General features: G+C 57.1%; 1 protein-coding gene across 2 annotated transcripts in view; it reads right to left on the reverse strand.

The window, feature by feature from the left end:
* Positions 1-642: 642 nt before the first annotated feature.
* Positions 643-25,508, reverse strand: part of LOC119247246 (TGF-beta-activated kinase 1 and MAP3K7-binding protein 1) — a 57,788-nt gene continuing 32,922 nt past the window's right edge. The window contains exons 1-11 of one of the 2 annotated variants that reach the window (XM_037513532.2): positions 23,562-23,632; positions 12,469-12,605; positions 11,983-12,136; positions 11,139-11,225; positions 10,602-10,740; positions 9,593-9,706; positions 8,861-8,972; positions 6,785-6,929; positions 4,946-5,159; positions 3,786-3,948; positions 643-1,832 (exon numbers count right to left, since the gene is read on the reverse strand). In XM_037513532.2, coding sequence (XP_037369429.1) covers positions 1,631-1,832; positions 3,786-3,948; positions 4,946-5,159; positions 6,785-6,929; positions 8,861-8,972; positions 9,593-9,706; positions 10,602-10,740; positions 11,139-11,225; positions 11,983-12,136; positions 12,469-12,605; positions 23,562-23,594 — 1,500 coding nt within the window. In that variant the 5' untranslated portion in view covers positions 23,595-23,632 and the 3' untranslated portion in view covers positions 643-1,630. Of the gene's footprint in view, positions 1,833-3,785; positions 3,949-4,945; positions 5,160-6,784; positions 6,930-8,860; positions 8,973-9,592; positions 9,707-10,601; positions 10,741-11,138; positions 11,226-11,982; positions 12,137-12,468; positions 12,606-23,561; positions 23,633-25,508 lie in introns of those variants that run through there. The other variant, XM_054696030.1, reaches the window with a different exon arrangement.

A 25,508-nucleotide genomic window follows, 5' to 3' on the forward strand; every position in this document is an offset into this window, starting at 1 on the left:
TGGGGCAAAGCAGGTTGTGGGTGAGGCCCGGGGCCTAGAGGTCAGACGGGGACACACCCCAAACAGCTGTGCCTCGGGGCTCAGCTGTGAAGGGGGATGCCCATCACCTCCCTTATGGGATGCCGGGCTGAGGCCATGACTCAGGAGGGCTCCTGACCAACAGCAGCCATCCGGCCCCCCAAGAGGACAGCAGGGAAAATCGAGGGGTCCAGATTCAAAAGGCAGTCCTGCAGGCAGTTCTCGGCCTAGACCCCTTCCCGGCAGAGGAGGGGGGTTGTCTGGGGTCTTGGACCCACCCACCCACACGCTGAGCTGGGCTCTGCTAAGCAGACACTCGCTGGAGACGAGTCCTTCCGTGCCAGGAGCGGGCCCGGGAGTCACGGCCTCTCCTCCCCGCGAGCAACGGAACTCTCTGAAGGTCCTGAGGGGGAGAGGCCAGGACGCTGCGCCGGGACCTGGCACGGGGCTGGGCTCAGCAGTTGCCTCTGCCCACATGGCCTGGAGGACCCGGGTCTGGGGGGAAGCACGACCCCCTCCAGACGTGCTGGACACTGCTGCTCCCCCGCGGGCGTGGGCACCAGGAGGCGGGCGGCTCCAGGCGCCCCCGCCCAGGGCCATTGCAGGAGACGAATAAAAGCCCAATCCACGCCACGCTGCGTCACACCAACCTTTCTTTATTGCGGTAAAAAAGTGATTCTATTTCTAGAGACCAAACTGCACCACAGACACATCCTAGAATTCCGTGTTCGCAGGCCTTCGTGACTGGCTTCAGATCCGCACCCCTGCAGGACAGAGACGCCTGCCTGGTGGAGGGCGAGGGCCACTGCAAGTGGGTCCCTCTCTCAGGCCACGGCTCCCTGGGCGCCCTCTCCTGGGAGCCGCACTGGAGCCGGCTCTGCCGCAGGGAAACGATCCTGGGCCCGAGCGAACCAGGTCTTAGGACCAGGCCCGAGCCCCAGCGGACCAGCCGGCCACCCCTGCGGCCACCCCTGAGGGCCACGTCTGGGCAGCATGTGTGGCCCGGGGCTGGGAGCTGGGGGGAGGGCGGAAGAACCCAGGGGCCCTTGAATGCTGAAGGGAAGACGGGGTCTGCCGCTCCTCAACTGGTGGGCTCTCTGGGCCTGCTCCCTCCGTGCAGATGCAGGCGGTGCTCCCTGGCAGCAGCCCCTCCGCGCTGAAGGCAGAGAGGCCCTAGCTCCATCCTCGACGGCTCAGAGCAGCGGGTCTGGAAAAGCCTCTCCCCTCCCAGAGCTCTCTCCCCGTTCTCTCCACCGCGCCTCCAGCACCCGCTGGCGTGGAGCAGCAGAGACGCGGCGGCGGCGGCAGGGGTGCCAAGCTCAATGGCTCTTCCAGGGGAGAGGGCGGCTAGAGTCCCGAGAACGCTGTGGCCGGCGGCCTCTGCTCTGAGGGCCGTGGAGCTCCTGGCGGCAGCTGCGAGGGCAGGGGCGGAGGGCGTCCCAGGTGCAGGCCGTGGCCGAGCCCTCCAGGAGGAGCTTCTCTGTGGGGCCACGATGTGATGGTGCCACCTGAAGCCTGGGCACCTGCAGGCCCTGCGATTGGCCTGTCCCACCCCAGAGCCGGGCTCCTCACCGCTCTGGGTCTGGCTCCGGGCGCACCCCCCTGGCCAGCGCTACGTCATCACGCTCTGCTCGCCATGGTCCACGCTCCAGAGGCGGTAGAACGCTGCAAAGTCCACGTAGGGCTCCACACGGCCGTCCTCGCCGGGTGGGAGCGAGTGGGCGGGCCGGGAGCGGAAGAGGCCCCCGTCGGAGCTGGAGCTGCTGCTCTGGGTGTGCGTGTTGGTGGACTGCAGGGTCAGGGTCGGGCTCTGGCTGCGGGGTGACCGGAGAGTCAGTCAGGGGCCTGGCTTCCAGAACCCTGGCCACCACAGGCCTTCCCGACAGCAGGCTTCCACCCCCCGGCCGCTAAGAAAGGCGACCACGAGAGCCAGCGGCCAGGTGTCCTCAGGGGCAAATGAAAATCCGGACACGTATTTCAAACCCTAACAAAACACGGCTATTTAAATGAACTGGAATCCAATAAAATGGGCCCCTCGGCTGGAGGAACCGCACCCATGGCTGGTGCCCCCGAAGACAGACGACGTCTCGGCCTCGCCGCCCTGCTGCCCAGAGGGCCTGATCCCAGCCTCTCCCCGCCCACCCTCACCCACAGGCAGGCAAGGGTTCTTCTCCCTGGCGGCGCCCTCCTCCTCCTTCCCTCCACGATGGGGGTGTGGACACACGGTGGATGCCGTGGGACCCCCTCCCTGGGCCCCTGAAGCCACCTTCATGGGCTTCCAGTCAGAGCCCTTTGTACCTGTCCCCCAAGGCAGCCACGCAGGCATCTGTGGCCTGCGGGTGAAGCGACCTTTCACCCGACACTTGAGGCCAAGAGGTCGGTGAGGAGCCACTTGAGGCCAAGAGGTCGGCGAGGAGCCCCAAGCGGGGGGGGACCAGCCTTTCTGGCTCCACCACGCATTCCCCGCCAGCCCCGAGAGAAGCCCTCCCCTGCCTGTTAGATGTGCCTCGAGAGCCTCGAGAGCCGACAGCATCAGCCTTTCTTCAGGTCAAGACAGCCGAGGACACCGAGAGATCTAACCCTACAGGCGAGACCCGGGAGCCCGCCGGGCGCCATCACGCTCTGACGTCTCTGCCGCGCGCCTTCTCCTGTCCGCTCGCTGCCCTGCGGGCTGACCGCAGACCCGGGCTGTAGGGCCGCTCTCGGGGTGCAGCCTGCTGACCAGTTTCCCTGCTTGAACCCCCACTCTGGTGATCTAATAGGCTCCGTCACTGAGACTTTTCCTTCCATCAACAGTGAGGACAGGTCCTGAGCCGTCAGGGCTCGGGCAGCTCGGGCACGAGCGGGGCCGGGTCTCCTGCATGGCCGCGAGCACAGCTCTGCTGCTCTGCCTTTGTGGACACAGCTGGTGGCTTTCTCTGGGCAGCCCCATGGGGGGCCGGCCCCAGCCTAGCAAGGCCCTCAGCTCTCAGTGGAGGACAAGCAGCAGCAGCATGGGGGCAGGGAGAAGGGAAGACCCCCTGTGAAACTGAGGGAACAGCCACTCCCTCCCCAAAGGCCCTTTCCATTGGCCACAGCTCCTCCGAGGGGGCTGGGTGTGGCATCTCTATTATTCCAGGCAGGGCTGGAATGTGGAAACCAGATCCGGGTCCCCTGGCGTGTGGGGGTTGGGGGACACATTCCACAGCCCTGAAGGCGGGGTGGACACCAGACCAGAGGCAGGTCTGCAGCACAGAGGGCTGGGGCGGCCCACCCCACCCCAGGCTCCAGACCCCCTGGTGCCTGCACAGCCCCCTGCCCCCGCCTTAAACTAGAAAACCCACTTCAAAGCCGAAATTGGACATTTAGTCAGAAACCAGGGGCTCAGCTCTGACAAGCCAAGACAGGTCAGATGATGCCCCCCCAAGCGTGAGGCCACCCTACAGGACACCCTCCAAGGTGAGAGAAGAGAAGAACCTTCCCATTCAGTGAAAACTAGTGCCCGTGCCCGAAAGCCCGGGGAGCCGCAGGCTGTCCATACCCTCAGCCCGAGAGGAAGCCTGCCCGGCACCCCCTGCTCCGCTTCCCCACCCCTGGGCAGGGCCGGATCCCGCACTGCTGGGGTCTCTTCCCGGCTCGGCCTGGAGGCAGACCCCCGGGTACAAAACCCCAGGGCTCCTGCCCAAGACTGCCCAGCAACAGGACTTAGCTGGAGGCTGGGTCTGTGCAGGTACCAAGGAGGGGCCCCCCGGAAGCAGGCCTGAGCTCGGGGCGTCAAGAGGACTTACTTGGTGAGGGTGGGGGTGGCCTCGTCCAGGGCGGAGGTGCTGTGGGCCCCGTTGACGAGCTGGCCCTGGGAGGGCATGACGAGAGAGAGGGTCACGCTGGTCTTGCTGGTGCTCTGGGCGCTGGAGTAAGGCACGGAGACGGGGTACACGCGTCCTCCTGCAGCTTTGGAAGAAGAGAGGGAATGGCCGGGAGGACCCTGGAATGGTGGGAACAGGGCGGGGGGAGGGAGGCTGAGGGGGGTGAGTCTGAGGAGCTGAGAGGCCAGGCAACTGCCCGGCTGGCTTCCCAGGCGGCAGCGGGACCCCGGCCCATGGGGCAGCGCAGAGGGGCTGGGGGCAGAGTGTCCAGGCAGGTGGGACTTCCTCTCCCCGAGGCTCTAAGCAGGAGGAGACCAGTGCCAAGCTGCCTCAGCAAAGGGTTACTGGCTGGCCTCCCACAACACTTTCATCCAAGGGGGTAAGTGTGCGCCGAGCTGAGGTTGGCCCAACAAAAATAGGGTTGCAGTAACAACAAGACAGAGAAACGGCAGCAACCCCAGTGTCCGTGGGAGAACAATCCATCTGTGGAGGCTGGCGCGAAGGCTTGCCGGGTTGAAGAAACAGAAAGGCAGCCCAGGACCAGGACTTGCCGGTCTTGAAACACAGCACTGGGGGGAAACATAAAGAGGGCCCTCGCCGCTCTCCCGGAGCCACGGTTTCAAAACCAAAAAGGCAGAGAGTGGAAGGCCTCACCTCGGCGCCCCCAGCCCCGCCCGGCCCCGCCGTGGGGAGCAGAGCCAGGCTTCGGGAGGCTGCCCACCCACCTAAGCTCTCCCTCAGTCTCTTCCTTCCAGGGTCTCGACCCTCCTTTCTGTACGGGGGCACTACCTGCAGCTGGTGCTGTCTTCAGGGCTGTTACATGGACTAAAGGGCATGGTGGGTCAGGGGCCCGGCGCACAGGAGGCAGCGCCCAGTGCCACTCTGCACGTTGTACGGGCAGGCAGGTGGTTGGGGGCAGCCAGGGCAAGGGGCACTGGCCGCATCTCAGACGAGAGGAAAGAGGTGCAGCTCAGAGAGGCTTGAAGCGGGCGAGCCGGGGGCAGAGCCGTTCAGAGCCAGGCCCCACTTGTCTCCCTTCCAGGCAGCAGGCCCATCCCCTCGGTGGCAGGCAGCACACATACCTGAGGTGGGGGCCTGGCTCATTTCACCCAGAGGGTATCCGAAGTTCCTCACCAGCAGGGTCATGTCCTCATGCCTGGGGCAGAACTTGGCCCGCTCCCCCCCACTGGCGAAGGTGTCACCATGGATGCGCTTCACCCTGTCCACCACCGCCTGGGCCACTGCATCCAGGGACGTCTGCTTGGCAAACTCGGTGTCGATCATCGCAGCGATCTCCTGCGGGAACGAGGCCTGGTGAGGAGCTGTGGGAGCCCAGGGGCCAGGGCCTAGGTGCACACTAGGGGTCACCCACCCAGCAGGTGGAGGAAGTGTCCGCAGCCAACCCTGCAATCTGAGCTCCTCAAAGTATTCAGGATAATCCTTCTGGAACTTTCTCATTAGAAAAGATGTGACCTTGTGATCTTCCTGATTGTTCGCTTCCATACCAATAAAATAGGGGATCATATCCACCTCACTGGGTTATTATGAGGATTAGATGACATGACGGCGGTGAGGGCACTCTGGAGAATAAATACTACACGCTTTCTTCCCTGGAACAAATGCACTGTTGGCTAAGATATGCCAGCTTTGTCAGGACTGGGAGATACAGAACAAAGACAGGGTCCTTGCCCTCGGAGAAATCCACTGTCTAGGGTATCCAGAAGCCACTGGATAATTTGATTGTGAAGACAAAAACAAAGAGAAAGCATGTTGATAAGATCAAAACCACTAACACGAAATCCTCCCATGAGGACCAGCTGCAGGGTCCCCTGGAGGCAAGAGGGAGGGGAACAGGAAATGGCAGGGCTGCCCAGGGTGGGCTCAGCTCCATCACGAGCCAGCTGCAGCACCTCAGGCTCCCTGAAGAAAATGAAGAAAATGATAACTCCAACACAGGGTGAGGAGACTGGCACCTGAGACTTTCTTCCTGGTGACTTATTAGAAAAGACAAAGGAGGGGCCTCCCGGGGGGCGCAGGGGTACAGTCTCAGTGCCATCAAGCTATTGGCAGTCACTGCAGCACGAGTTCAATCCCCAGCTGGGGAGCTGACCCACATGGCGCAGCAGACCTCTCCTGTCTCCCCTGCTGTACCCCTCAGCAGTGTATTTCAGTGGATCCGCCTGTTCTGCTCCCCAGTCTGTCTCTGGTGAATCCTTTAACCCCCCCCCCCCCATACCTCTGGCCTGTACTCCAGTTCTCGTACGCATAAATGAATAAATCTTAAAAAAAAAAAAGAAAATACAAAGCACAGAGGTCACTGTCCCACAAGAATCACAGGTGGTGTCACGTCCGGGGAAGTAGATCTGAACTCCTCCGACCGACGCAGTAATCCAAGGTCAGGGAAATCGGCTGTGGCTAGGAGGTCCCCAAGGGGCTTCCACTTGCCCATCACACCACCCTCACCTCAAGCATGGGGGATCAGCGGCACTACCCTCTTAGAAACAAGGCACCCGCACACCAGAGAGAGTAAAGGGAGGGGAAGGGCTAACTCCCAGGCCAGGGGCCAGTACTCTGACGGCCACAGCCCTTCCGGGCTCTCTGCCTGGGCAACCCCAGACGCCCAAAGACAAGGCATGCCCTTGGGAATCCACTCCCATCTTGCCCCTTGCCTCTAGCCCTTTTGGGGCATGACACAGCTTCAAGCCCAGACCAGTGAAGCTCTGCGTGGGCTCGGTGTTCTCGGAGCACCCGGCTCTTTCTTCCCTCAGGTGCCACCCAGAGAAGAGGCCTGTCTATGGTCTCTGAGGACCAGAGCCTGGTGTGCCTGAGCACCTGGGTGCTGAGCAAGAGGGCCGGCTGGGTCCCCAGGAGCACACCACCCTGTGGACTGGCCACCCATGCTTGGCCCAGACCCAGCTCACCTGGTTGGCCTGACCCGGCCCGTGGGCTGCCTCTAGGGCCTTGTACAGCCCCTCAGACATCAGCACCAGGAAGCCTGTCACCCCATCCAGGGGCTGTGCACCGTGGATTTCAGGTTCTGCAATGATGGGCTTGGACTTGGCAGCGCTGTGGGAAGAGAGAGGAGGGGAGAGCTGTGGGGGTCAGGCCCCGGGTCATTTATTCATTGAAGGGCAGAATCTACTACGCCCAGAACTCGCATCCGACAAGACAAAAAGAAACAAAAGAAAGTGAAAAGCAGAAAACCTGCCTTCTCTTCTGAGGGTAGCTACTAAAATCAAGCTCAGAGGGCCAGGGAAGCTGCTGGGCACCAGGGCAGTTTGGGCTGGAGCCGGGCAGTGCAGGATGCTGGGAGGGGCAGGACTGCTGGAGGGAGGGGTGCTCTGTTAAAAGCCCACTCCTCTTGGGTGCCTCCAAAGCCGCTGTCCGAGCCGGCTGGACGCGCCACTCCTCTCTGCATAGGCAAAATCAGGGCCCACAAATGTCACAACGTTCCACTGCAGAGGCGGGTACGAGGTGCTCCTGGCACCATATGTGGGGGAGAGAAGCCAGGAAGCAGCCTGAGGGCCCAGCAGCAGGGCCAGGTAGGTAGGAGCTGACACCCAGCAGCTGTTCCCAGGAGCATTGCCAGCCCGCACTACACATGTGCAGGGACGAGGAACAGACACCCAAAATGAAAACCGAGGCAAGAACCTGGGCAGGTGTGCCAGTGTGTATGTTTCGAAAAGGATGTGACCCTGCCCACCGTGGCGCGCGCGTGCGCACGCACACACACACACACACACACACACACCCATGTCTATGTGCACACGCACAGAAACTTCAGGGCAGGACACACCAGAAGCCAGCAGCCTGGGCCACAGAGTCCCGGCTCGGCGTGGGGTATGTCCTTGGCACAGACTGCCTTCCACGCCAGCCAATTAAAAGAAGCCCACAATTAAGAGAAAAGGTGCCAAACTCAATGCCTAACTCTCGTGAGAGTCAGGAGTTTTTTTTTTTTGTGGGACCCTCGCCGGCGGCCGGGGAACGAACTGGCACTGCACAGGCTGCGGGCAGCCTCACAGCCCAGCGCTTAACCGCTGTGCCGCCTGGGGAGGCCCAGTCAGGAGTTTTAACTCACGCTTTCTAATGACTTGACTCCTTCATGGCGCTCATTGTGACACGAAATGCAGGGAAGGGTGAGAGACAGACACACACCCCCCTCTGCTTCCCTGGCTAGTGTTCTCACACACAGGCCAGCCAGGGGGTGAGGTCACGTGCTCTCAACTCAGGCTCCCCGGGCTGAAATCTGGCCTCTGCCCTCTACGCCCCGCCCGGGGCAGGCTACCTAATGTCTCGTGTCTCCGTTTCCTCACATGAAGATACTTTAGGGGCAATAGCAGTGTTATCACCCCGGGGCCTGAGTGAGGACTGAATGAAAGAATGCAGGTAAGGGGTCTCCCTGGTGGCGCAAGGGGTTAAGCACCGCTCTATGAAGCAATCCGCAGCCTCTGCAGCGTGAGTTCAATCCCCGGCTGGGGAGCTACCCACATGGCGCAGCAGACCTCTCCTGTCTCGCCCGCTGCTCCCCTCAGCAGTGTGTTTCAGTCAGTCTGCCTGTTCTGTTCCCCAGTCTGTCTCTGGTGAATCCTCTCACCCCTGGCACCTCTGGCCTGTGCCCCAGCTCTTGTATGCAAAAATATATAAAAGGAGAGAGTGAGGAGAGAGAGGAAGAGAGAGAGAGAGAGAGAGAGAGAGAGAGAGAGAGAGAAGATAGATAGGTTAAGAGGCTCAGTCACCATCTTGCCCATCGGCTGCTGGCCTTTCCTGCCAGGCCCTGTGGCACGGGTTGCTGCTGCTGCTGACTCTGGCCCAGCTCCCCACCGTGACCCCTTGCTGGTCTCACTCTACAGGCCCTGCTGGCACCAACCTCTCTGAGAGGAAGTATCCTGGGGCTCTGAACTCCTTCAATGGCACTTTTTGTGCGTCAAGGTTAAAATTGCTTGTGCCCAAGCCCTCTCGTCTTACAAACGCGCTGAGGCAGCAAGTCGGCCACCTACCTAAGGAGGTCGATGTCTGTGTAGCCATATTTGACCTTGTAGTCCCCGATGCGCCGGGTGCTCTCCTGCCCACAGATGATCCCCACTTGCTTGATCTTTCCTGCATCCAAACCTACCGGGGGGACAACAGGACACGCGCTTGTTCGTAAAGGAAAAGCAGGGGACACAGGCATAGCCCAAAAGCAAGGCCACAAGGACCCAGTGAAGAGGCAGCAAGGTCACACCAGGGCGCCCTGGAGAAGGACTGACCCAAAGTGCCCACGTGTGCTGGGGCCCCGTCCTCATCAGAACGCCCCCTCACTCAGGGTGCCTTCTCTGGCGCTCCAACGCCGCCCCCCACGGCCCTCGGCCCTCACTGCCTCCAAGCAGGGCCCTCAGCAGCAAGCACTGCGCCTGCACCCAGCTCCGTGGGAAGGGAGGGAGAGGCGAAGGTGACTGGAACCTCAGGGCCCCTGGCCTGTCTGCACCTGCCACAGTGAGCACATACTATGTGCCAGATACTCTGGGGAGCATTTTCCACATATTAACTCTTTTACTCCTCGTGACTCCCTGAGGGAGGTGTTACTATTATTCTTACCACACAGGTGGGTAAACTGAGGCATAGGCAATTTGAGCCAGTTCCAAGCATTACCAACTAGGAAATGGCAGAGCTGGGCTACAGCCCCAATAGGCTGGCCCCAAGCCCATGGCCACAGCCCACCCACCACACGGCCGCCAGAAGGGGGCCCTCACCCAGCTGCGAGAGGCGGAAGAGCTCGTCCTCGTTCTCCGAGGTGTGGTCCACGTTCAGCTGTGTCACCTGCAGCCCGTCCACCGTGGATTTGCACAGAAGCGCACGGTTCGTACCTGCAGCAGAATTTGAGCAGCTGAGCAGACAAGGGAGAACTGGACACATTGAGAAGAAAAGCCAAGTAGCTCACAGGGAAACCCTTGGGGTCAGCAAAGAGGCTCGGCGCGTGGGGACCAGGGGTTTGGCGGGGGGTGGGTGGTGCAGAGGGGAACGGGACGGAGGGTGGGGGGTGCCGCCGTGGTTGGGGTGAGGGGCACACGGGCCGCCAGTGTGCTCCTGGTGATTTTAACAAGAGACCTTTTCTCCAGAGACACATGAAATAGTCACAGACAACAGGATACCTGCCTAGGGTTCACTTGGCAGCAACGCCAGTCAAAGGGCCAGCAGAGGACGGCTGGGCCGGGGTGGGCACACGGCTGCATGAGACGCTACTCACTTGCTTTTTCACATTTTTGAAATTTTTTCCTAACGAAATCTTACAGGAAGCAGGAAGAGCGGGAGGGACTTACTTGATGGGGTCTCTACAGAGCTCCAACAGTAATCTGCACCCCACAAGGCCTTCTTTGGTTCTCAGATGGTCCCTTCTTTGCCAAACCACCCAACAGCCCCTCACGGTCCAGGCCGTGCTGGGTCATGTCCAGCCTGGAGGCTGAGCGGGTTTTCCAAAGCCGGGCACCCACTTCAGAAGACGAAGCCACGAAGGCGACTGAGCGAGGGAACATGCCTTGCCCGTGGCCATAAGCTGTGGGGCAGAGTGGGTTGGAAAGCGGGGCCCGCCTCCCAGCCTGAACATCTCCCTAACGCTCCCACTGGGAGGGAGACAAGCCTGTGAACCACCGGGAAACACGTGGCCTCGGGGCCTGGGCGGCAGGCTTGATTTCCCTGTCTGGACAGCTTCCAAGTGTGGGCCCCCGAGACTGACCCCCCCGCCCGGGACAGCCAGGCACTCACCGACATTGGCGACGTAGAGCTTGTTGTTGAGAAGGACGGCCACGACGGCCATGGCTCCTCCCGAAATCTCCCTCTCCAAAACCTTGAGTCTCTCGAGGATCTTCTGATACTGAGGAGGCAGCTGGTGCTGAGGGACACCCTACAGGCCACCACGGGGAGTCAGAGCAGGCCAGTCTTGGAACCCCTCTCAGCAGCCTGCCCTAGCTGCATGGGGGGGGGTCTGCGGGCTGGCCAGGATGGAAGCTGCAGGGGTGAACTCACTTTCCTGCCAGCTCTGAAGGTGCTGGTGGGTGATGTAAGCAGGTAGGTGACAAGGCTGTGGACATGTTCAGGTGGAGGCTTCACCTGGACAGGCCTTCCCTCACACCCTTCACTACCCACCTAGGGCCAGGGAGGCTCAGCTGCCAAACCCATTGCCCCCATCAAGGACTGTCCCCCAACTTCTACTGCCCTGGCCTGGTTGTGTCAATGGCCTGGGAGTGACATGTGGGATCTGAAGTGCCTGGAGAGGGTAGGGGGCGCTGGCTGGGAGGTTACCTCTGGCAGCTGGGACTGGAGGCTCGCCTTCTCAGCCAAGGCGTCATCAATGGACTCCAGGAAGCTCCTCTCCACTACATCAAAGGCCTGGAAGGCAGAGGTGTCAGAGCAGGGGCTGGTTCAAACCCCACCGCCCCCTGCTGCTGAAATGCCCCAATTAACAGCAACAACTGCATTAATGGCAGGGGCTCATGTGACTGGTGGCTGCCACAGAGCGTCTCTGATGATGTCAGCCCCGGGGCTGGTGCTTCAGAGCATCACAGTGACCAGAGGGCAGGGCAGCACAGGGGTGAAGAGCATGGGGCCTCGAGGCCACAGAGGGTGCACCAGCCCTCAGGTGCCGAGAAGGGAAAACTGCCGGGAGCCGTGTTTTCCAGAATAGGACCCCATCCTCCTCACAAGCAAAGTGGCTCCATGGGACGCCAGGAGTAAAAACTCCCAAATGGCAGCAAGCCGAAGCGCGGAACTGGCACATGAGGGAAGCAGGCAAGTGGAAGGGGGGGCCAGGCCCAGGAGTGCTCTCAGCCCAGAAGGGCAGAGCACACAAGCCACCCCTGAAGAAATGGGCTCGTCCTAAATTACCTTATTTACTTGGGCTCAACCTCCTCCCACTGCACCCCTTTGTCCAAGCTTCTGCCCCAAATTCCCTTTCTCCAGAAGTATCTCCTGCACAGCAGCCCTGCAGGTCCTGGGGAAGGACTGCTGGCCAGTTTTGAGCTCAGGGAAGTGGGGGCCCCTGGGAAGAAGAGGCTCCCAGGGCTGCTTCTTTTGCAGGAGGCGGCCTGCAGACCTCCCTGGCCAACCCCATGCCCTCCAGCAGCTCAGCGTGGCCAAGCCCCAGTACCTGCAGCAGCACGCGCCGCACGTCGGCCTCCGTGTGCTCGGCGCTGAGCTGGCCCAGCAGGAGCTCCGCAGACAGGCGCTGGGCCACAAAGTCGGTCACCCGGTTGCCATCGTAGCCGTTGAAGACCCCATACAGGAAGCAGTTGTTGTCACTCCTGAGACGGAAGGGGCAGGAGGCGGCCTGAGACCAGGGGCTCCAAGGATTAACACCAGCTCCAGGGCACAGGGATGAACAGGAGATTGGGGGCACCCAAGACATAGCGGTTGGGTCTTCAGGCCCACCTGCTTCCCCCCACTTCTCACTCTCCACATCCCCCCCATCTCACTCTGGCCATGACCTCCTGGGGGCTGGCCCACCGCCATCGTAGCAGGCCCTCAGCTGGCCTGAGGTCTAGAGGGCAGCAGAGGCCACCTCCTGCGGGCCACATCTCACGGGAAAATGCCATGTTGAGCCAGCTGCACCCACTTCCCGGGCCGGCACCCTCACCTGAACCTGAGCCAGCTGTCCTCCGGCGGGTGGCCCTCGGTGCCCTTGCCATCGGCAGAGTAGCTGCGGTTGGAGGCTGAGCCAACCCCGGAGAGGTGACAGAGCGGCAGGTCATCTGTCCAGCTTGGCTGCTGTTCCTGGGGAACACACCAGGAAACCACGATGGTCACCTTCTCCCCAGGCCTGCCTGGCAGGCCCGGAGCCCCAGGCAGAGGGCATATTTTGGATGAACACACAGAGGGGCCTGCGTGTCTTTATGGCTGTTCCACAAACGTGCTGCCCAGGACACATGAAAACTTTCGAGTCCACATGCTTGGCGGCGGCTTCCAGGGGCCACGACAGGCACCCGAGGGACCCCTCCTTGACTGTTAGGGCTCCGGGAAGTCCGCCTTCTGCAAGACACGCACACGCAGCGGGCCAGGCTCCGCCCAAACACAGATTCCGAACTTGCTCAATTTCCTCGAGGTGCACCCTAAGCACCTGCACGTTTCTGAAGGCCCAGGTGTGAGCCCCTGCCCCATACTGAGAGGCCAGCGCCCACCCAGCCCCAACCTGAGAACCCCAGCTGGCTGGCCAGGGCATTCCCAGGAGAGCCAGCTGACCCAGAGCAAACAAAAAAATGGGAGAATCAAAGTTCGACTGCAAGGAGATAAAATGTGACTTAAAAGCTTTACTGAAATATTAAACAAGCACAAATATGGTGTGCAGCGCCACAGGTCAGCAGTCTTCCAAAGAGAATGTGAAAACCAATTCAACAGGTTTTTTGATCCGTGGGGCACCTGTGGCCTGCACCCCAGTTTTTGTATGCATAAATAAATCTTTTAAAAAAAAAAAAAGAAAACAAACAATTAAATTTATTTATTTATTTATTTTGTGGGCCCTTTGCCGGCGGCCAGGGAAGGAACCGGCGCTGCAGAGGCTGCGGGCAGCCCTGCAGCCCAGCGCTCAACCGCTGCGCCACCAGGGGAGGCCCACAAACAATTCAATTTAAACATGGACTTAGAATGACCAGACACCTCAGCAGCGCACGGTCGATGGTGAATGAGCGCATGAAGGAGGCGCAACATCCTTGTCAGCCCCAGGGCAGGGCAGGCCAGAAAGGCCCCCCCCCCATTTTAATTGCCTTTTTTTAAAAAAGATTTATTTATTTATACAAGAGCTGGGGTACAGGCCAGAGGCACGGGAGGGTGAGAGGATTCACCAGAGACAGAGTGGGGAGCAGAACAGGCAGATTGACTGAAACACACTGCTGAGGGGAGCAGCAGGGAGACAGGAGAGGTCTGACGCGCCATGTGGGTATCTCCCTGGCCGACTGGGAAACGAACCCACGCCGCAGAGGCTGCAGACAGCTCCACAGTGCTGCACTCAACCCGCTGCGCCATGGGGGAGGGCCTGTTCTCACTTTTAAACAAACATATAATAATAGTAATTTAAAAGTACATTTTTGGGGGGGTGAATGGACCTATGAATTTTAACAGGCATGGACAGTCGTGTGACTCCCGCCTCAACCAAGAGAGAGAACGGTCCCATCACCCCCAGACATGCCCTGCCCCACTGTGGTCAGATCCCCCCAGCGCCCGGGCGCCCACTGAACTGTGTCCCAGGAGTATACTGTCTTTTCAAGAAGTCCCAAATGAAACTGCGGTACATCACCTTCCCCTCCATTTTTTTTATTGTGGTAAAATACAAATAACATAAAATTTACTGTGGTCACCATTTGTAAGTGTAGAGTTCAGTGGCATTAAATGCACAGTCGGGGCCCCAAGCTCAATACCCTCCTGGCCCCTCCCCGCAACCAGCACTACTCCCTGGGCCTGGAGAGGCAATCTGCTGAGACCGGCCCTTCCTGGCAGCGCCACACCCCTGAGAGCTGCCAGGCCGTGGCTGCGCCAACCTCGGCCCTCTTGCTGGCAGAGCACTACCCCACCCCCTGCAGGAGCAGCTTCTCATCATCCACTGAAAGACACAGCCACATGGTGTCTGGGGCGGTGAAGAGAGCGGCCACGCACACGCACGGGCACGGCAGGCTCCTGTGTGACCGGAACCTCATTCTTGCCGGTAAACGCTGAGGAGTGACAATGAGCGTGAGCTTCCTAAGGAAGGGCCAGACTGACTTCCAGAGGGGGTGTGTTCCCCACTGACTGTGGGGGGCCCACTGGACTTCACATCCTCACACCACAGGGTCAGCTTCTTTTTGAGATGCAGCTGTTCTAAGAGGGCAGTGGCCCTCTCTGGGCCTGCCCTGCCCTGGGGCTGACAAGGATGTTGCGCCTCCTTCATGTGCTCATTCGCCATCAACAATGCGCTGCTGAGGTGTCTGGTCATTCTAAGCCCATGTTTAAATTGAATTGCTTGTTTTCTTTTTAAAAAGATGTATTTATTTATGCATACAAGAACTGGGGTGTAGGCCAGAGGCGTGGGGGTGAGAGGATTCACCAGAGACAGAGTGGGGAGCAGGACAGGCGGATCTACTGAAATCCACTGCTGAGGGGAGCAGTGGGCGAGTCAGGAAAGGTCTGCTGTGCCATGTGGGTAGCTCCCTGGCCAGGGATCGAACTCGTGCTGCAGTGGCTGCGGATGGCTTCATAGGTTGCATCTTAACCCCTTGCACCACCAGGGAGGCCCTTGTTTGTTTTCGCAACTGCTGAGTTTTGAAAGTTCTTTATGGATGTTGGGTACAAGTTCTTCTTTAAAAGTGATTTGCAAATGCTTTCCCAGTCAGCAGCTTGGTGGCTCACGCGCCACTCCCCACCACCTCCTTTGCTGGGTGAAACATTTTTGCTTTCAGGGTTCATGCTCTTGGTGTCTAAGAACTCTTCGCCCAGTCCAGGGTCACAGAGATCTTCTCTGTTTTCGTCTAAAAGTTTTGTAGTTTTACACTTTATACATCCAGAGCTGCGCTGCGCTGTGAGTTATTTCCTGCATACAGTAGGTGATTCAGCAAAGGTTTGTGTTTTTTTTTTTTTTTTTGCAGATGTCCGATTGTCCCGATACCATTTGTTGAAAAGAACACTCCTCTTTCTCCACGGAATTACTTTTGCTCCTTTGTGAAAAACTAACCAGCCGGCCTGTGTGGGGTATTTCTGGGCTTCATCCATGTTCTTTGGGTCTGTGTGGGCCCCACGGCCACGCTTTGATAACCATAGCGTTACCCTACATCTTAAAACTGGGTAGTGTGACGTCTCTAATTTTGTTCTATTTTTAGTTTCTGTGCCTTTCCATATAAATGTTTCACCCAGCTTGTCTACACTTACCGTCCCCTGCTGGGACTCTGCCTGGACTACTTAAAATCTACATGTCAATATGAAGAGCTCTGATGTCCTTTGCTATGTGAGACCCTACAGACGCCGACGTGTCGACCTGGGTCTTCCTTACGGCACTGTCTTGCTCTCTGATCACACAATGTCTCCACAAGGGCTGAAAAGTCACCCAGGCCCACTCATAGCCTAAGAATAGGAAACATGGCTGGAACACACGGCAGGGAAACAGCAACAGGAGCTGCTCCTCCTGGCGCCACCGGGCATGGAACACTTCCATGCTGAGCTCCGGCAAAAGAAAAACTGCTTCAGCATAACACAAAATTCTCAGCTTTAATCTTGACTTATCTCAACTTTAAAGCAAAATAAACGTCTCTCTCAACATAAATGCAAACGTACATCTTTGGAACCCACGTGTGACATGACGTAATCACAGCGCACCGGCACACGTACTCATCCAATGAGCACCGAGGCGTTCACGCAGCCGTGTTATTCTGGGTACTGGGGACACCACAGAGAAACCCACACAAGCACAATGACAGAATTACCCGGCAACTCACTTCTCCACTGTATCCCTGATGCCAAGTGACGCAAAACCGTAACTGACGGATGCCACTTAACACCCCGTTACGCGTACTTCAGATGGCGTCTCACTGAGCGGGGAAACACACGAGGCGTCCCCACCAGGCTCGGGCGTGCAGCACCACTCCCCACCTCCGCTACGGACATCGAACTGGCAGTGTCAGCCCACGCGATGAGACTAGAGGAAGGGAGAGCTTCGGACTGGAGAAGCAGCATAGTTCTCTCTGCAGCAGAGAAGACAGTGCCAAGAAACCGTGACGAAACTGACGCAAACAAACAAAAACCAGTAAGGTGGTGAGAGAGAACCCACCCAGCAGTCAGTGCCCCTCAAAAGTTAAAGAGAACAGGGGCACCCGACTTCCTTGTGTCACCTCCTCCTTGCTATCAGCTTGAACAACAAGGCCTTTTTCCTGCAAAGATCTACGAAGTCCGTCTCCCCCAAGTGCACTTCTGAAGGAGTCCCTTAGCTGAATTTATATTAGCTGCACTACTAGAGATCGTCACGCTTTCATTCCGCCTTCCTGTTGATGTGGTTTGCTTTTTTTTTTTTTTAAAGATTTACTTATTTTGTGCATACAAGAACTGGGATGCAGGACAGAGGTGTGTGTGGGGTGAGAAGATTCACCAGAGACAGAGTGGGGAACAGAACAGGCAGACTGATGAAATACACTGCTGAGGGGAGCAGCCGGCGAGACAGGAGAGGTCTGCTGCGCCATGTGGGTAGCTCCCTGGCTGGGGATTGAACTCGTGCTGCAGAGGCTGCAAACAACTTCATAGGTTGCTACTTAACCCCTTGCGCCACCAGGGAAGCCCCTGTTGACGTGATTTGACTATCGTCCTTTGACGGGTTAACATTCTCACTCAGCTGGCCACCTTGCACAGGTGAGGCCTTCCACAATGTTCCATGCGATTTCTAAAAACCTGCAAGCAGAACAAAAGGCACGGGAAGCAAACCCACTTCTGGCAGGAGGTGTCTGCATTGAACACTGGAGGGAAGTAATACTGCCCTCCAGGTTTGCCCTACGTGAAGAGCCGAAAGTCCTCACAGAAGAAGCTACTGATCCCAGAGGTGGCGTCACAGAAACAAGCATACACTTCAAAACAACCACTCACACACATGAAGCTCGCTGAGCAAAGTTCCACTCACTTCCCACTGGCATTCTTTCAGCCTCAAGATTTGACTTGACTTGCTATTAAAATAGAGAGAGACAATATAAGAAAAAAATTACCCAAAGAGCATATTCAATAGTATCCATGGAGAGGTGAGGTTCCCCTGTTGTGTCTCCAAGTCCTACCCACCCCCAGAGGCTTGCTCCGGCCCAACTGGTGCTGGCAGCCCAGCTTCCCACACTTTATTTATTTACTTCATATTTTTTCTTTAAACAGCCACATTTTCTTTTATTCAAATGATTTCATTTAAAATGTAAATGTTTTCTTTTTTTCCCTCAAATAAATGTATTGTTATTCTTTAAGCAAATACCTCAGAGTGGAATTGTATGACATGGCAGAGCTATCATTAATATTTTGAAAAAAATTCTATTACCATAAAATGTAAATGTTTTCAAACCTGTAAGTGGAAAACCAGCATTGCTTGCTCTTGTTCCTTGTCGTTTGAAGATAATAAAATACCAAAACAAAACAAGGTCATTAATTCCTAGCTGAACTTGTTGCCTGCTGTAGACTCTGTTTAAAAGGACATTCACCACATCAGAAAGGTGTAGAGGCCATCTGGGGGCCAGACTGAGTCCTCCTCCTGGTGTCACCAGAAAGCCTAAAAGAACTGAAAGCAAATGACCTTGTATGTGGCGATGAGTTGCCTGGCAGACACCAAACCACCTCACTGTGTGTGTCCCAGGCTGGGGTCACAGTGCCCAAGGCCAGAGTCCCTTTCAGGGAAACCACCCAAAGGCCTCACCCTGCAGTCGGGGCACCCAGTTTGCTGGCCATTAGCCACTGGCCGTGGCGACTCTCAAGCTGTAGCCTGGACAGTGAATTGGCTGCTTTATTTCACTGATTCAAAGATTTATTTTGAAGCTGGTATGTTACAAGTTAATCAGCAGTGGGTTTCCCTCCCCAGTAGTATATGTAATGATGTGTCCTTAAAATTAATGGTGTCTCACTCAACAAAAACAAAGTAAATAACCCAGTCAAAAAATGGGCAGAAGAGCTAAAAAGAAACTTCTCCAAAGAGGAAATGCAAATGGCCAACAGGCATATGAAAAAATGTTCAACATCACTCGTAATCAGGGAAATGCAAATCAAAACTACAATGAGGTATCATCTCACACCAGTGAGAATGGCACATAGTAAAGAAACCAGCAACAACAAATGTTGGCGAGGTTGTGGAGAAAAAGGAACTCTCCTGCACTGCTGGTGGGAGTGCAAACTGGTCCACTATGGAGAGCTGTGTGGAGGTTCCTCAACCTGCTAAAGATGGAGCTTCCATAGGATCCAGCAATTCCACTCCTAGGTATTTACCCAAAGGACACAGAATTATTAATTCCAAAGGGCACCTGCACCCCTATGTTTACAGCAGCACTGTTTACAATAGCTAAGCTTTGGAAACAACCCAAATGCCCAAAAATAGATGACTGGATCAAGAAGATGTGGTACATATACACCATGGAATATTACTCAGCATTCAAAAGAGATAAACTCAAGCCATTTGCAGCAACATGGATGGAACTGGAAGGGATCATGCTCAGTGAAATAAGCCAGAAAGAAAAAGAAAAATACCAGATGGTCTCACTCAAAGCAGGAATCTAGAAAACCTAAATAAGGGACCAGGAAAAAGGCTAATTATAATAAAGAAAAAATCAAAATCAACAAGCAACTACAAACCAGAGACACACTACGGAGGGTGAGGAAGAGCGAGTAGGATAGAAAACCAGGGGGGTGGGAATTGTATGGGGACTACAACCAAGATGAAAATGCATACATTGTGCAAAAATGAAAAAGATGTAAAGTATATATATATAATTAAGAATAATAAGTAAATAAAATAAAAGATGTATACTACTGAAAAAAAAAAAAAAAGAATGGTGTCTCAGATCCAATATGGGCAACTTCCTTCAACGGAAGGCCAGGCCCAACGGGACCCCTACGGTGCCTCAGACATTCAATACCAAGTGGCTGGAGAATTCCAGGAGGTTCTCGGGTGTGGGAGTGGGAGAGTATTTGGTTCTGCCTGATTTCACCAGTGGCCCCAAATCAGTCACACTGCCAAGGCGGGGGAGCGCCCATCCCACGCGGCCATTGCTGGTTCTATGAAAGCCCCCAGGCTGCCAAGTCTCTCGCTTCTTTCCTCCACAGTTCTGAGCAATTTTTGGAAAGGTCATGTATTTTCTATTCACACAAACCACCCCCCTCTCCACCTCTGCACACGCTGATGCATACTTTCTCCCACGCCCACAAATGCCAGGCCGGGCCCCCCCAGGAACGTGAGTCGTGAGTCTGCCGGGAAGCTGAGCCTCTCGCTCGGCGCTGCCTCATCACAGAGCCCTGGAAATACTCACAACCGTGAGCACTGCAGACTCGAACCCCTCGGTGGGTTAAAGTTAATCTCTCCCAAGAAATTTCAGAAAATCTGAGAAGAAAGAAGGCTGCTTTCAAAGGCCTAGGTTTGCTAGGACTGTGTGAGGGAGGGGTCCCAAAATTCCCATTTCGGCGGAGCTGCTACAGGGAGTCAATCGCCCTTAACCGGGTCAGGGCGGCACAAACACGGCGTGCACACACATTAAACACACACGTGACCACGCGCACACGGTCCATGAGCGTCCCCACAGAGAATCGTCTGAAGCTCTTGGGCAGAAGTGGACAAAGCACGGTTCCAAGTTCAGGCCACAGCTTGAATATCAAATTATAGTATGAAAAGGCTGAGTGTTTTTGTGGTGAAAGCACCCGAATTCCTCAGTGGCAGAAAGGAAGCTCAGCGAGGAAGAATAATGCCCCAGGAAGATGGCTCGGGTGGGGGCAGCGGCTCTTTCTCTCCAGAAGGCTAAAAGCACCCCACGGCCCTGCCCTCCGCATCCTTCTGAATGACCTACTTTTCCTTCCCCACCTCCCGGGGCAGCTCCACTCCCGGCCCCGACGCTCCCACTCGGTTGGGTTTTCATCAGCGTCCTCTATGTTTTCACCACAAACGCTGCCCGACTACTTCCTCCAAGGGGCAGTCAGGACGCAGCCCCGAGGGTGCCGGGCACAGGGGCGCATGCGGGGGTGTGAGATGCTCGCAGGTGATGGCCGACTGGAGCCCTTTATTTTCACGGGGACACATTTATCTTAATGTGCTTTGGAAACAGTGTAGCCAGCACCTGTGCCTTGGGAAGTAATTGCTCAAGACGTGCTGAAGTTCACAATGTTTTTATTTTTAAATTGATCTTTTTATAATTAAGGAAGTAACAGTGCAGGCAACATCAAACTCTTGATTCTCCCTGCCCCCGATGCGCACCTCTCCCCAGGCTCCCCAACTCTGTGAATGACACCAACGTTATTCCACCAGAAACCTTACTGGGTCACGCACCCCGCTTATCAGCAAATCCCACCCGCTCTGCTTCCAAAACACAGCCAGCCCTGGAGCTTCTCAGCACCCCTCTGCTGCCGCACACTTGGGCAGGTGTCAGCCCCACTCCAATGTCGCACAACCAAAGGCTTTCTCCCATCACAGCCCAGCTCACACCTCGCCCTGCGCCAAACCACAGAGCCACATGGAGCCACCAGACATCCCAAATCTCAGCTAGGACCCTCCAGCTCCACCAGCTTCCTTGCTGCTTCCCAGATGGCCAGTCTTTTGCATCCCGGTCCCTCAGGCTGCAATACTACTCCCCACATCCCCCACTTCACCTTGAGGGATCTCCCCCGCCACTGTCCAATGCCCCCCCACCACCACTCAGACTGTGCATCCAGACTAGTCTTCCCTGCAGCGCCCCCTGATGGTAGGTCATAGAGTGGACCCCATCACTTACAGTCCCTTCAGGTTCCAGTTATTACAACATAAGCTTCAGCAGGGCGGTGTCCCTGCACCTATAGGGTGCTGGCCACCCAGCAAGCGCTCGGTGACATTTGGGGGAATGAATTGGAGGTTCACTCACAGCACAACCGAAGGTGAAACCCCAGCAGGAAGGCAATCAGGCCAGGTTAAGAGTGTACCGTGAGTTCACTCACTGGCTGAGCTCCTGGGAGTCCTCTTGGTGGGGAAGACAAGGTTCAGGGATATTAGGTGACTTGTTCAAGGTCACACAGGACTCATACTTGGGTCAGGCTGCAAAGGTTCTCTGGGTCATATCAACCTGGCCTCAAAAGCTCTTCTTTTGCCTGGGATGAAAGGTGACACCAGTCAGGCTGACCCCCCACAGAGCACTCTGTCTCCTGGGCCCAGCACATCTTTCCAACGTCAGAGAGCCCAGTCCTTCCAGCAAGTCTCCACAGCCCTCAACACAGTGACAACTCCGTACGCATCGTGTTCGTGCAGAGGACGCTGTTTCCCAGGTGGAAATGTACACACAGTGAGGGCGGGCACACATCCTTATTACCTGTGGTCCCCAGGCCTGGGGACCAAAGGCCAACAGCCCTCACAGCCATCCACCAAATGATGGATGTCTGAGTTGCTCTCACCAGACTCAGGATGGTGGAGGGCAAGTCAGGAAGCCCCGCACACCGCCTGGACACTCGGAAACACTGACAACAGGGATGTCTCGGTCATTGTTGGGTGGGGGCTTTGTGTACACACCTCTCTGTCCCCTTGCCTTTTCTCAAGATGTCATGTGCTTAACCATCCTATCTCTAAAACTCCACACCCCCTCACCCCAGGAACACATTCTGGAGCTAAGCTCACCTTCCATTTAACCCAAGTCCCTCAGGATCCATCCCACCCAGGAGGGAAGCAGGCAGCCAGAGAGAGCAGCCACTCTCTCCCCAGCAAGCCGGGTAGCCTAGAGCATTGGCCACTTCCAGTCCCAGCCATATCTAGTCAATGTTTCTGGGGTGTTTGCTACAATGGGACCATTTGTATAGGGGACCTGCCCTCCTGGAGCTTACAGAGCTGACGGTCACGTCTACCTAATCAACTCAGTGACCAGGCACACCTGCCCAGAGGTAGTAAAACAAAGGGGCAGCCAAAAATGTGAAGGGGAAGAGCTGTCCCCCCTGGGAGACCTAGGAATGTCTGTCCTGGAAGAGCACTTACAGAGAATCCACTCAAAGCCAGTCATTAGGCGAATTCACACCCCGTGATTTGGAAACACTATGACCCTCCTGGGCAGGAGAGCCATGCCTGCAGCAGCTGCTGGCCTGGAGCTGGCTACAACTGCTGTACTCACTACTTCACAAATATTTATCCAACGCCTGGCTGCCTGGCGCTGGTGGTGGAAGGTGCTGCTCACACATTCACTGCAGACCACACGGGCTTGTCTTCAAGGAGTTCACTTTCCAGCCCAAGAGGCAGACAAGCCCACAGGTAACACAAGAGACTGCAGAGTCTGGGGAGGACCCAGGGGACCCGTGGTGCCAACCTTGGTCCAAATCTAGGTGCACCCGTGTCGGGCGGGCACAGGGGCTGGGAGATGCCGGCCACAGACCCATGAGGGTCCAGACTGCGGGAAGCATCAGCCTCCAGACCACTGCCTGCTCACCTATGCGTAAGACACCCGAGGCGGGGGAGGCGTGGTGAGTCAGAGCCAGGGCCCGGCCGCCCTTCAGAACAGCCCGGAGGGTTAGAGGGCTTCTGCGGTCGGACCACCGCTTTAGTCCCGCCTCTGGACTACCAGCTGTGTGGCCTCGGACAAAGGCCCGCGTCTCTGTGCCTCAGTTTCCTCATCTGCAAAACAGGGATCAGTCCAGGCCCTGTCCTCGCGGCTGTCATGGAAACCGAACCTCGGCCGTCGGGCCCGGCGCAGCAGGGAGGCCCGAGCCGAGCCGCGCCGGCTGTCCCCGCGTCCTGCGCCGGGGGCGGGGGCCGGGGCCGCGGCGCCCCCCTCCGCGCCCCGCCCGGCCGCGCGCCCGCGCCCGCGCCCCCGCCGCTCAGGACGCCGGGACCCGGCCGAGCCGCCGACGGCTGCTGCGCGCAGGCGCGGGGCTCGCGGGGCCGCACGCGCCCGCGGGCTCGGGAGTGGGGGGCCGGCGCGGCGGGGGGAGGGGGCGCCACGCCCGCCCGGGAGAGGGAGGCGGCCTGAGGACCGGGAGGGGGCCGCCCCTGCGCCCGACAGGCCCCCCCCTCGGGCTCCCAACCCCCAGCCCGGAGAGCGGGTCGGTTCTCACACTCTGCAGCAGGCTCCTCCTCTGCGCCGCCATCTTGGAGGGACCCCCGCGGGCGCGCCGGCCTCCGGGCAGAGCAGGCGAGAGGGGCGGCTAGAGCGGCCTGTAGCCGGTGGGAGGCAGCGCCGCCAAGGCGCATGCGCGCAGCGCCACCCCGCGGCCGAAGGGCCGAGGCGCGTCAGCGCAGAGTGCGCAGGCGCGCTCATGCACCTTCTCCTAGCGGGAGGTAAGGGGGGGCGCTTTACCCCACTATCGCGCGCGCGTCTGTCTTTGCGCATGTCCGCCAGGATGCCTCTCAGGTAGGGTTCCCAAGGCCCCGGGCTAGGATTCTTTATGAGCACGATGGGATCGGAAGAGGGCGAATTATTCATCCCCAAGTATTAGTGGGGTGACCCTGCCTGTCCCAGTGAGTGCAGCAACCTGCAAGACAAGCTCCGGAAGAGCTGACGTTCCCATTGCGGAGGACAGTGTGTTAGGGGGAAAAGGCTGTCCTAAAGCTAATTCCACACAGGCTTTGTGGACTCCACCCCACCCCAGGCCAAAGCCACAGACACTGGGAACTCCAAATCCCATCACCACCCAAGGGAAGGTGGCTGGGACCTGAGGGTGGGGTTCAGCAGCCAGGTGGGTATAAAGCCAGACACGTGGGCTTTGGGGGGGTCCCCCATTTTGGCTCTCCACCACCTGGGTTTCCAGGTCTGCGGATCGGGTAGGACGCATTAAAGACTTTATTTCCCTATTTCATCCCTGAGTTGTACATTTTCCTTATTTCCTTTTCCCTTGTAAATAAACCTTTTATGAACCTTTTATGTGTGCCTGTAGTGGAGTATTCATAAGTCCCTTGTAAGCGCGCGGGTGAGGACCCACAGCCAGGCAACCCGTTCAATATCGGGGCTGCCCTATAACAGCTGCAGCAGAAGCGGAGAAGCAGGATGTGCAGGGGTGGGGACCGGCGTTTGCAGGGCCCCAGGCCAGGCAAGAGTCGGCTGTTCATCTGGAGGACAAAGGGAAGCTGTTGGCTTCTGAGCAAGCCATTAAAAGGACCCCACTGGTAGAAAGATCGCATTGAAGACTGTGTACAAAACAGACTTTTAGGGCCGTGGAGTGGAGACAGGAAAACTAGGGGCTGCTGTACTATTCTAAGTAGGAGGTGGTAGTGGTTTAAGTTGACCCATGGCAGCCAGCAGACTCTGGAAGATGAATTTATTGCGGTTTTGATTATGGACTGGTGGTGGGTGGCTACAGGATGAGCTATGTTAGTCTCCCAGGTTTCTGGCAAGAAGAGCTGGGTTTGGGGGCGGGAAGAGGGAATGACCTTGAGTTCAGTTTGGACAGGATGAGTTTGAAAGGCAGAGAAGGTGAAGGCTGAGGTGGCGTAGACCGCAGAGAAGGAAGGAGCAACCGGATAGCAGGGGAAACAGGCAGCACAGAACCATGGGGCAGGGGTTGGCAAACACATGCTTTTGAGAGCTCTCATTAGACCATCACAGAGGAAAGGGCAAAGATTTAGCCCTCCCGACACCCTTCAGGTAGGATGGGAGGACAGGAGCGCAGATGTCATGAGTTGAGTCCTTGGGAAATGGTGACGTGGAGATCTTGAGACTAAGTGGGTCTTCCAGCTGGTGGACTGGGAAGAGAGAAACATGGAGGGGACATGGAGTTGAAGGACGGTTTTTCTTTTAGGTTGGGGGAATAAAATCAAGGCAGTTTAAATGCTGACAGGAAGACTTACTAGAGAAGAGCTGATGACTCAGGGTAGGGCAGGGAGGCAGTCTAGAACTGGGATGCTGACTCATCATCTTGCTGTCTAACCACCTGACTCCACATGGCCCAGATGGCTGCTTGAGAGCCAGCCATTTTATCTGACTTCAGCCAACAGGAGAAAAGAGGAAGGTAGGAAGAAGGCATGTCTCTAACTCTTTAGGAAAAAAAGAATTATTAATAGTCTAC

This window comes from Talpa occidentalis, unplaced genomic scaffold, assembly GCF_014898055.3.
Source record: "Talpa occidentalis isolate TD23 unplaced genomic scaffold, MPIMG_talOcc4v2.1 talOcc4.16, whole genome shotgun sequence".
Taxonomy (NCBI): domain Eukaryota; kingdom Metazoa; phylum Chordata; class Mammalia; order Eulipotyphla; family Talpidae; genus Talpa; species Talpa occidentalis.